The sequence below is a fragment of the Heliangelus exortis genome, chromosome 3 (genome assembly GCF_036169615.1).
Source record: "Heliangelus exortis chromosome 3, bHelExo1.hap1, whole genome shotgun sequence".
In the NCBI taxonomy this organism is placed as follows: Eukaryota; Metazoa; Chordata; class Aves; order Apodiformes; family Trochilidae; genus Heliangelus; species Heliangelus exortis.
The window spans coordinates 75,611,036-75,623,581 of record NC_092424.1 but is presented as its reverse complement, the minus strand read 5'-3'; the positions used below and the strand labels follow the sequence as shown (position 1 = coordinate 75,623,581).

Here is a 12,546-nt window from a genome sequence, read left to right as displayed (position 1 = left end):
ACACAATCCACTTGCTTCCCACGTTTTTTTTGACAAAATCTTTGACCTTTTCCCTCTCAGTGTTCAGGAAATGCTGACAGGTCAGAGGCTTTGTCAGTCCAGCTCCCATAATGATGCTGTCCTGGCAGCCCTGAACCAACAAAGAAGTGATGGCATACTTTGTGATATCACCCTTATTGCTGAAGAACAGAAATTCCATGCTCATAAAGCAGTCCTGGCAGCCTGCAGTGACTACTTCAGAGTAAGTCCAAAATTTTCTTACTTTTCTTACAATAACATTTAAAGTAACCCTAGGGGAAAACAAGTCTGATTATAGTTGTTATTCTGAAAAAGCTTTAAAGTTGTTCCTATAGAAAATTCAGGTTTATTGCACATTCAGTAGAGTATACAACTTTTAATACCCTCACATGTCATAGGAAAAAAATGTTCAGAGGACAAATTAATTTTTTGTGACTATTTATGGTTAGTTTTCCTTTCCCCTCTCTCAACAGAGATAGGTAGTACGCGTTTCTGTGAATATTATCCCACAGTAAAGTCAGAAATTGGGAGGTTTGAGTTTTTTGGTTTGTTTGGTTTTTTGTTAGAATGCTGACATTTGAGATAGCTGGGATAAGAGTATGGAAGAGGGAAGAGAGCAAATTTAAATATTAACAAATGCAATTTAAGTTAGCTTGAGACTTGATATTTGGAGTAATGTAAGTGGTTACCCTCAAAGAAGACATGGTAATTTTAAAAATGTGATAAAACTTATTTTCAGAAGCAAAAGTTTTCTTGAAGTACAGACTACAACATTCCTTGTGAAATCTAATTCAGAAACTCAGCGTGGCAAGTGCTAAAACTGCTATAGTAACTGAAAAACTGTTTTTTTCTAATAGAAAGAGACTTCTTTATATATAGCAATTCCACTAACCTTCATTATAATGTACCTGGTAAAAATGTTGGACTGTCTACAGCTCTTTAGTTGACTGGGGAGTTTTTAAGTGTGAGTCATTCTGTTATTCAGAGACTAAAGCTGAAATTAATTTAAATGTCTGTTTTCTCCTGAAAAGCCAGTTTATTTAATATTTTGCCTACATTGTAATTGTAGTGCTACAAACTTCTTTCCGGTGACTGTTTTGTTACAACAGTAATACAGTGTATGACAACTGTTCTATAGCCTTCATTACTTGAGCAGAATTTTTGTCTCCCTGTCAACTTTGTCTCTAACTTCAAATTGAGATTTAATTTATTTATTCTGTGTGTTTAAAAAATATTATCAACCTTTATGTTACTTTTACTGTGGTGATGTTTAGCCAATTGATTGCTCATTTTTTAAACTTGTCTGCATGCTCAATGTTCTGCTGCTGCCAACATTGTACTTCCAAAGCTGCTAGTGTTTTGTTACAGTCCCTTTGCCTGCCTTAAAACAGATTGTTTACTACTTCTTTCCTTTTAGCTCAGTGAACAGAGAAGGATTTTGGGAGGACTCAAGCTCTAGAAAGTGTTATGTACACTTGTTGATAGTAGATATACTTACTACAGGGCTGCTCTACTGTTGTGAGTCAATAGAAAGTGTTTGACAAGGCTGCCATATCATTCCTCTGCACCTGTGGTATATTTTCAATTCAGAACTCATTGTACCCAGTGAATAGTAACATCATGGACTGGGCATCTATGCCCAGTCTTCAATCATTGTGATAGAACAGCTTCTACTTTGTTCACTTACTGATCAGCCTTGAGATTTGTGGCACTGTGACTCACCCTGTCATTTTCAATTGAGTTAGCTGGTATTTGCTGGAAAGTTACTGCAAATTAACCTTACAGAAAAGGAAAAAAAAAATAAAATTCTACAATAGATCAAATTCCTAATTGCCATTTATACATATATTCTATAAAACAATAGAATAATTTATGCAGCATTTAGTAATTCATCTGTCTAAAAAAAATTTATAATTTGGTATTCTGTATTCTTTAGACTTCAGGTGTAAGCTATAAATGGAACTAATGCTTTCTTAAATCAGACAAACAGTTTTTGCTATTAATGGAAAAAAGTATCGTATTGTTAGAATATTGTGAAATGATATTTATTTATGGGCTATAGGAAGATGGGGGAACAAACTTAGAATCAGGAATATAGTATATACTAAAAATATAGAAAAAGAAAGAGTTGATTAAAAAGTGTCTGTATTTAAACCGAGTATATTAATGTTTTGTATCTAGGGGGATTTTGCCTACTTTGAGCTACTCAAGTATTCATTTTCTAAGATTTGAGAGAATGATGCCAAACTTAGTTCAGAGGTGGTGAAGAGAAACAGACATAAATTGCCATCTGGAGGTGGAGATCTCTCTCCACTGGTTCTAAAATCTAGACTCGCATACTTTAGATTTATCTGTTAATATTACAGAGATTTCTACCTTTATTTTTTCCTGGGTTTTCTTGGAGGAGTTGTTGGAAGAACTTTGAAGATTTTCTGATCTTGGAGAAGTCATTGCCATGGGAAACCTTCCTTTTACTATTTTTTTTTTACTAATTATTTTCCATCTAAGTGCAGGACTGCAGTGGATGGGATACATCAGATGATGGAGTTGCCTTGAATAAAATTGAGATGGCAACTCTATCCATCAGTGTGACACAAAGAACTTGTTTACTGAAGCTTCTGGTTTCTATGGCTCATGTATTTGATTAATATACCTACCTTCAGCTCTATCTGGAAAGGCTGCCATGCAATTCTTACAGTCTCACAGACTGCTCAAGAAATATGTTCAGTTCTACACAGGGCTCTATCAGAAAAAGTCTACAAGTATTATTTTTTCTTCTATTTTCCTTTTTTGCCACTCTTGTGAAACCACTTGTACAAGAAACTGGATATTTGCATACAGAACACTTTTATGGTTTTCTACATGTTCTGTATCCAATTTGATTTAGATGGATCTACTTCTGAATTTGTGGTGTTTTACTGATGAGAATAACAAGTCATCTGAGAAGAGAAGCATTTTTTTTTCTAAATTATCACTTATTTCTTTCTTTTACTGCAAAGAAAAGTTTGTAAACATTTCAGAAGGTTAACTATATCTGTGTCATGTTACTGTCTGAAGGAATCAGAGCCACAGTATGTGAAAGAGAGGAAAAGGACAAAGAGATGTTGCTTTTTTTTTTTTTTTTTTTTTTTTTTTTTTTAAAGCTAGAGACCTGAGCTTCAGCAGAATGCTAAGGGCCAGCCTTCTAGGGTAACAGTCTGCTATCTCCTCTTCCAGCAGTGTGGTGAACACCTGCTAATAAATTGGAAAAAATATCTCTTGAGCTACAGACCGTGACAAGCTGGTATATAGTTAGTCTTGTAGTTCCATCTGTGCTAAAACATTAGAACTTAAATCCTAAGCACAACATCTGATTTGGAAGTTTGATATTTTTACATTTTAACACCAAAATGTTGGGCTATTTTCTTTGAGGAAAAAATCCTTTAGGAAATTGCATAGAAAAACTGTATTAAAAATGCAGACTTAAAAGACTAAACACTTGAAAATTAGATTTTTCAGTTTATTTACTATTCAGTATCTCCTGAAAGACCTCTTTCAAAATGAGCTGTGGAAGACAGTAGTCAGCTCCCTAAAAGACTTGTACTTGAGTAATAAACATATGTATTTTTTTACTAATTCTTTTTAAATCAACAAACATTTTAGACAGCCTTTTTCCATGTGACATGCTGTATCTTCTGTTTGTCTTAGGCTTTTGCAGTCAGACAAGGTGGTGAGTTGGTGAGTATGTGTGCATTGTGATTGTTCTAGCAAGCAAACTGACTTCCAATTAGAAGATTATTTTTCTTTTTTCCCCTCTGGGAGCAAAATGAAATGTTACTGCATGACTTCATTAGTAGACATTTACAGTGTTGGCAGGTGATTATATAACCTCAAGATTTTCTTATGCAAAATGCATTGGTTTTCCAGTCAGAAAAACTCCTTTCTTCTGTATTTTTCATTTGACTGATGCTTTTCTCATTTTCCCAAGCATATAGAATAATTTCCTTTGTTAAATATTGTATATGCCTTTTAAAAATTATTATTTAAATAATTACTGCAGGTTCTTCAACTCAAATAATTCAAAGGATGTCCTTCATTAGGATATTAACTGCTTGTACTAACTACCTAGCAGGTAACTTGAAGTGAATTCCTATATGCCTGTTGTCTACCTACAGCACCCAGAAGCAATGTTTTAGTGAGATTGAAACCTGAAGTTCTAAGTTAGACAAGTCTAAAGATAACAGAAAGAAGGAAATGCAATTAACAACAATTTTTGCTTCAATTGATGGGATGGCTTGTCTCTGTCATTCAATTGCATCTCCTTCTTGTATATAAGCTATTCTGAATAGAAATCACAAATGGAGGTGGAAGTTTGGAATAATTCTAGTTCTGCTGAGTTCTGAACAACTCAGGCAAGTAAGGCAGAGCCAATTGCACTTACAAACAATTTGTAAATGTAAATGCAGTGGAAGTCTACTGTGGAGGAAAAGCTTCCAAATGAAAACAATTAATTATTGTAAATCAAACAAAGTTATCCTAATTAATACTACTGAAGTATTTGTTTATTTTTTTCCATTATGTAATACATATAGTTGATCATGGCTGAAAAATGTTGATAACCCACAGCTGTACTTTATAGGAGCCCTTGGTATGAGAGTGTTATGGTTGCATACTGGAGAGAGTCCAGTGAAGAGCCACAAAGATGACTGAGAAAGCTGAGATTTTCCTCTGTGAGGAAAGGCTGAGAGAGCAGGGACTGCCTAGTCTGAATGTATGAAACTGAATTCCTGCTTTTTTATTAGATAACTAAAAAAATAGGTGTAACTGATGTGGTATGGATGTGATCTGTAGCTGAAATGACCATGTCTCTTTTCCCATCCATATTCTTTTCCTGAAACCTATTTTTTTTGTTCAACTGAGGGCCTGGAAAGTTCAAAAATCTGGTAGTTTCTGAGCCAACTCTGTTTTTTACCAACTCCTGAGCACATATGTAGTACAGACTTGTTTGGGGCAGTATGGGCTGAAGTCCAACATTCTTTTAAATGTAGTAGAATAATATTATAGGAATAGTTTGTGTTGTATCCAGACTATTGTAACGGGTTTGGGAAAATATGTGTACTGCTTGTAAGGATTCAAAAAAGAGGGCCAAGAAAAGCAAGTCTACTTGTAAGCCTGAAAGTTGGTGCAAAAATCCTCCTCTAGTGCTCAAGCTAGAATGCTAGTCTGTGGGGTGGTTTGAAGCACTCATTTCTATCTGTATATGGCTTGGAGCTGGAGACAAAGCTACTGTTCATTTGGAAGTCTGGCACATCAATGATACACTGATAGATCAGCCACAGGATGCCCCATTACCTTAGCTGGGGTGTGAAAACCTCCCTTTTCTTGTCTGCATTAATGATCCTTTGGGTGGATTTTCTCCTCCCCATCCTATGATGGGAGTGGAGGGTTAGTAAGTGGAGACTTGGCTGGTATCAGCTGGTGACACTTAGACACTGGGAAATGAGAATTTGGTGCTGCCTATTTCTCATTAGGAAAAATACTTCCCTAAACTAAGATGAATCATAGAATCATAGAATTGGCTGGGTTGGAAGGGACCTCGGAGATCATCAAGTCCAACCCTTGATCCACTAACTACAGTTACCAGACCATGGCACTGAGTGCCACATCCAGTCTCTTTTTAAATATCTCCAGGGACGGAGATTCCACCACTTCACTGGACAGCCCATTCCAATGCTTGATCACCCTCTCTGTAAAGAAATTCTTTCTAATATCTAACCTAAATGAGGCCTGAATAAAATAGGTTCTAGGGTTTTTTGTTTGTTTGTTAAAAAAGTTGTACTTCTAGCCTTACATAAAGGTTTAAATGTAAATTAAATTAAAGTTTTTTACTGATTCCTCAGTAACCCAGTTACAGTTGAATGTCAAGAAAGCAACACATTCTTTCACTTCTTAATAGATTGTTTGATCTAGGGATTGTCAACAGTTTCACAAAATTTAATCAAACTGTTGGAAGTAATCTAGCATGGACAATTGTGAGGTGGTTTGTGTAATATTTATCTGAAAAAACCACAGGGCTTAACTATGTAAGTTTATACAAAATGGTTTTCAAACCTTTTAAAGCTTTTTAAGTATTCTAATATTCTTTGGAAGTGGACAAAGTAAGGGAGATTATCTGGGTTATTTTACTCTTTTTATTCTTATCTTTTCAGTTAATCATTTTTTATTCTCTGAGGCTCTGGTACAATTTTCCTTTTCTGCAGTCAGAATTTCTACAGCTCAGCGATGTTTTGCTTGCTTTTTTTTTTTTTTTTTTTTTTTTTTTTTTTTAATTCCCAACAGTTGCTATTCTGTCACAGTAAATATGTTTCTGTTGCAATTCTCATGGTATGTTCATTACTTGCGATTCTTCCATGGGGTGGTAGACAATATGATGTCTTATTCTCTGAGTTATTCTCTTGATTATTTTTTTTCTTCTTTTAAGTCCCTATATGGTAAATGCACCATGAGTTAGTATGGCAGAATCAACTCTGCAGTTAGCAAGGTAGGCCATAGGAGACTGTGGCTCGTTGTCTCTGATTAAATTAATCTTGTAACAACATGTGGTGTTTGCTCACTATTCACTTGATGAATTTTCTCAGTTTAAAAGTAGGACAGAAAGGAATAATTGAAGCCATGTTGCTGTATTTGCCAATTTACCATCTTTGCTCCAGGCTACTTCAGTTCAGTTTTACAGTGCTGCTATAGTAGGTGTTTTGAAGCTGAGTTGAGCTCAGCTGCTACTTTTGTGTTGCTAAGTGTCTGCCTGTGAAAAACCTATTTACTGGGGCAGGTCTGTGGTAGAGAAGTGTTTGGTACCTGTTTTCTTTTCAGACCCTGTACTCTGGTGAAGAAGTCTTATATTTTGGAACAATATTGGAGGCAGTAGACACTCTTCTACGTTTTGCAGTTTCCGTCAGTATCTTTCTACACAACCTCAAGAGAAATTAAATCTATCATTTAGTGGGTGTAGTGAAGATGAAAACAACTTCTGCTCCAAAGCTTGAGTGAATTATTTGGGCAGTGTGTTGCATTTGGCTTCTGTGGGTAGGACCCATATACCATTTTATCAACATGAGAAATATCCAAAGAATGAACCAAGACTGCTGAAGAGATAAAATCAAGATCCATATGTTGCACCTGTACATACAGCTTGATACTAAGATGTTTTACCTGCTGAAATAGCTGGTTTTCTTTTGTATGCTTTCTCAGGGTTTATCTATTTCTCTCTTTGAAGAAGCAGCCCATCACAGTGCACATACTTTTGCCTTTTATGCTGTGTATCAGGCTTATTGGAAGTTTCAGAGAAATTACTTTTCTTCAAACAAATTCTTCAGTGCTATTTTTTTACACCTTGTTAACAGCCTTGTTTTAGTAGACTTTAGTGTGATATTGAGTGTTTGAATTCACATCACCTTAGGCCTTCATCTTGTAAAAGGCTGAGTTTTACGAAGTAGAACCTTTACATTTGAATGTTTTGAACCGTTCTGTAAAATGCTGCTGGTTGCTTATTTTTGGCAGGACTTGGTCTGCCTTGGTCAACCTGTTTTCAAACTCAGACATCTGAAACCTCTCCCAAATCCCGATCCATTTTTACTGGATGACCTAATGTGCGTGTGATGAACGAATTAAATTGCCTTTCTATCTATTACTTAATAGGTAGTGCCTCAAAAGAGGAAGACACTCTTTACAGCATTGGATGAAAACATAAGACTGGCCACACTGTGTTGAATCACTGGTCAATTGCTTTAGGATTAGGTGTTTGTGATGCCTGGAGAGAAGGAAAAAAAAAAAAATAGGATAGAACCAGACTAAGTGGATTGGTGTGTACCTGAGAATTTCCCAGCTATTTTTAGTTTAGGGGCATCTCCTGAGCAGGTTGTGATTCCTATCTATTCCACAATCCTAAATACTTCTCTCGTCCAAGGTTTTGTCCTCTTTCCTATCGAGCCTGTGTAAGATTTCTCATCCACTGTGCTCTCTAACAGGGTGGCCCACTGACTGTTGTGTGAAGAACTACTTTTCTTTGTTCTCAGCCTGGTTTCCACCAGTTTCATTTGATTCCTTATAATTCTTGGAACTTTTCTTCAAGGAAATAACAATGAACCATCAGTTCCTGGGTATTCCTCTCATGGCACTCAACCATCTCTTTTTCAGGTTGGAAATTTCTGACTTATTCAGATGCAACTTAAAAGTAAGCTATTCCATACACCTGATGATGCTTTTTAACCATCTCTGAAGCTTTTATTCTCCTATGTCTTTTGTGAGATGTGGGTGAAAGAATTGCATGCCACAGTAGGCAAAGCATAGGTTTCTGCATGGGCATAGGGTTGATTCCTGTTTTTTTTCTCTGCTGCCCAACAATTTCTAAGCTTTGATTATTATTTTTTTAATACTATTGTTGAATAGTGGAATTACTTTTTTATGAAACTCTCTGACATGCTAATTTTATAGATGCCATATTAGAAAACAACTGCTTACCTCGTGCAATCTTATTAGAGTTTGACATTTTTCCAATGTTCTTACTACGCTGAATAGCTTTGTCTCAATGGACTTTTTAGCTGCACTGTTCTCACCCTTTCGGAGATCTTCTGCGGGTATGTTAAATAGCCCTGATGGAGGTGCTTCACTGAAACCATCACACTTCCTGTGAAAACCCCCCTGCTCTTTTCTTGTTCATTGATTTATGTATTCAGTCACTTACTAATCCAGTCACCGATCTCTTTTCTCTCTTGTCTAGTTTGCCTACAAGGCCTTTGAAGGCCTTTGTCAAAACCATTTTGTGAATCCACTTTGTAAAAGTAATCCACTTTGAAAAGTAATGGATAGGCCCCAGCAGAACATACTCCTCAGCAGTAGGCTACAGCTATTAATTTTTTATATATAAAAACAGCATTACATTTGTGTGTATATTTGTGCAAGAATGTCCATTTGCATTTTCAGAATATCTCATATCTGGCACTTAATCTACAAGAATGATGGTTTGACCAAGAAGGGGGTGGGTGTCAAGCCTATAGCAGTTAAGGGGGTACTTAAATTGGTCATCATGGTCTGTTAGTCTGGAAGAAGATGGTTTTTTTGGAGATGAAGGAAGAACCAAGGGATAAATGATCACAGTTGATCGTAGACTACTACAAATAAAATTGAGATGATTTTGTAGAGGCATTTGTTCCAGAGCACATATCTGCTGCTAAAAGCTACTGTGAGAAATGATTGCCATATTAATACAAGCTTGGTTAGTCAAGTCATTCTTTTATTTAGCAATTTGTTAGTGTTTAATTACTTTTATAGGCTTTTATCAAAATGGAAAGCAAAAAAAACCCCAACATGGTTAGTGAGCTGGTTTTATTCTTTCATCTTTGTCTAAAATTATTTATTAAATATGTTGGTGGAAATTCATAGTACTTGTTTCATAAAATTATGCTCTAATCTTAATGGAAAACAGAATTTATAATCATAATGGAAAATGGTATTTTTTTAAGTTATGAAGGGTGTTTAGTTCAAATCCTCATAAAACAGGCCAGACAAGAATGATACCTGGTACAAACCTTTCTAGAATACACTATATAAAATTTTAGCATTATGTTTCTCTTGTAACCAACATGTTTTTGCAGTTACGCTTCAGAACAGAACAAAATTGTCATAGTTTACTATTGCCTGAAAGATTTGGATGTCAGTGTCTACTGACAGTTATCTTAACATTTCATTCTTAACAAGTTAATTCTAATGATATCTAAGGTTATGTTGCTCCATTTTTGTTAGATTAAGCTTTGCTATTACAACTACTTAGTTACACCACATATGCACTGAGGTGGGAAACTTGACGTAGCTGAATGAAATATGGTTTTAAAAGTAAGCCCCTTAAAGGTGTAAAAGTTTTGGACATGGTTTTCCCACAAAAAGAAATTGCAAGCAACTTTGCTTCCCTGAATGAAATGTATTGTAGTAGTTAAAAGTGCTAGTTCAAGAGCTAACTGACTTTTATTCTAATTTTATTTTGGGCTCACTTTTGATATCACTTGCTGAAATGATCAAAGGACATGAACAATAGGCTTATACATTCACTGAGAAGCATTAAACCAATTTAAGCCAAAATTTGCAAATGTGACTCATAGTTTTCTGTGCTTGACTGGAGATGCTGGAAAGAAATCTGGTTTTAGTTATGCTGCTGCCTTTAAATTCTGAAAGACAGACCTGCTTAAGAGTAACTTTTGTTAGGACAGACTGTACATTACTGCAGATTTCTATCCTTACAATTTAGTTGCCTTTCTTTCTGCTACAAAAAAGAACAATAATTTTCATATTCAGGACCATCTATGAGAACTCATTTGTCTTGAAATAATGGAACTAATAAAGTTGTTCACTGTAGTAGTTCACTGTTTATTTCTTTTTGGTTTTATATGGGTTTGCTATAGTTTGTTTGTAATTTTTTGTAACTAGTTGTAGTTGTTTTGTTTCTATAGCATAACTGAGACTACTTTTGAATATAGGTCTTTTTAGTGATGATCCAGCAACCCATTAGGAGTAGTATGCTATAATCTGTCCTTTTTCCTCATGTCTTAAATTATTTTTATGCATCTAAGCAGAAATTTGAGGAGGACACATTACACTGACTACTAAATTCTATCAAAATATTAGTTATGCTAGATGTAGGCTCAGGCAAGAATGTGATTTACTAGCAGCAAATGTTTATATTGCTTTTTATTATGACTGGGAATAACAAAAACCCTGTGCCTTGTTACAATCAAGCAAATTACATTGTTCTTGCCAGGTTAATCTCAAAAGAATATGCACTATATGAAATATCACATCCTTCAGTCCTGTAAACAGCAGGGTAGCTCTTAGTTTTTCATTACTTTTTTCTAAAGATACTAAGAATGTGGTATCTTTTTTGTATTAACTGTACATTTCAACAATTGCATTGCATACATCATTGATTTGGTAAGCACTTAGGCACTATGTAATAAGGTATCACTGGCTGACACCAAGAAGAAACACCAAAGGTTCAGTGGAATTTTCAGCGCTGTGGATAAAGTCATTTATTTTGCTGCTCAGTTTTAATTGTCTGCCTTCTAATTTCTTTATGTAGTCCCTTGAGCTGTGAATGATAGCTGACCTTTTCATTATACAGGATTCCTTTTAGTTGCATGGCAAATGCTTAAAAACTGATCTTTAGGTAGATTTCATTCAGAAGCTGAATTAATGCAGGTTCAGTTATCAGTAACTGACATTCTCTGATATTTTCTCTGGGAATTTATATGGAACTTTTTTTCAGAAGATTCATGTAATGAGACTCAATCATATTTCATGCAATTGGTATTGATGGATATGTTTTTCAGTGTGTGAAAGACTTCAGAGGACAAAGTTGACTGATTTAGGATATACAGGCTTGAATCTGGAGGAAAACAACGCCAAATGTAACATGGTAGTTATGTAAGAACAAACAACTTTTTTACATGCAGTAAGGAAACATTCACATATTATAAACTTATAAAAGCTCAAAAGAAGAATTTAAGTTTGTTTCCCCAGGTCACATTACTTAGTAACTTATAATTTTGGTCACTGTGTTTGGTTTTTTTTTAACAGTATAACCATTTGTTCTTTTTATTTTCATTTATCTGTTTCCTGAGGCTGCGTATGGTTTATGATTCTGTTCCTTGCCTTTAAAAGGGCAATAAGCTGTGTGGAATTTGGTGTTTTTACAAGAAAGTTTCCTTGTGTAAAAGATTGTACAACTTGGTTAAGTCATTTCAAGATGATTTACTGCTTGCAAGGCCTGACATGGCTGTGAGATTGATGTGTACAAATGAGAGCAAGATCGTTAATCTCATGGATATGAATCATCTGACTAAGAAAATTACTGGCAGGCAAACAGCAATTTTGTATCTCACCACTGCAACAGTGAGAAAATTGTATTTCTGGGATTTATAACATGGTCTTGTGTTTCTATCACCCTTGTGTCAAGTCTAAAAGTTGCATGTTGTGAAGGATGTATGTGTTGCTGCAGTGCTGTGAGTGATAAAATCAATGTACCTTGATACTTTTTGTTTCCTTTACACTTCTTTTAACAGCAATGTATTTTTCTGATTTGGTGATGTTTTACATCCATTTTGAATTTGGCTTTTGAAAGCTGAGCAGCCACAAAAGCTGAGCATGGAAAGCAACCAATGACTGTGCTAAGCATCTTTTGCTTAAGCTATTTTGCCCACTTTCATCAGATCTGACATGTGAACCCAGTCACCCTGGTGTTGTGTGCAGTTTGAGCTCTTGTCATCTTGAGTGTTCTGTGCTTGCAGGAGAAACCATTTTAGAAAGGTGTCTTTGGCTTCTGAGGACAAAGTAGCAAAACTGCATGCAAGTTTGTAGTGCAGCTTGCCATGTTAATTTGAAGTACACATTTTAAGGCTGAAAGTTTTTACATGCTTTGATTATATTTATATGAAGATTATTTGCTTTGTGGTTTCTGTTGGTTTTTGTCTGTTCTTGTTTGGTTTTTTGTTTGTTTCGGGTGTT

The 12,546-nt window shown here is 35.3% G+C and overlaps 1 protein-coding gene across 5 annotated transcripts in view; it reads left to right on the top strand.

The window, feature by feature from the left end:
• The window catches only part of KLHL32 (kelch like family member 32), a 127,238-nt gene that overhangs the window by 28,193 nt on the left and 86,499 nt on the right, over positions 1-12,546 (top strand). For all 5 annotated transcript variants that reach the window (XR_011725330.1, XM_071741292.1, XM_071741289.1 and 2 more), the window contains one exon: positions 61-241. Coding sequence is in view for 4 of the 5 variants with exons in the window: in XM_071741292.1 (XP_071597393.1) it covers positions 61-241 (181 nt within the window). In the remaining variant the exon portion in view is untranslated. The remainder of the gene's footprint in view (positions 1-60; positions 242-12,546) is intronic.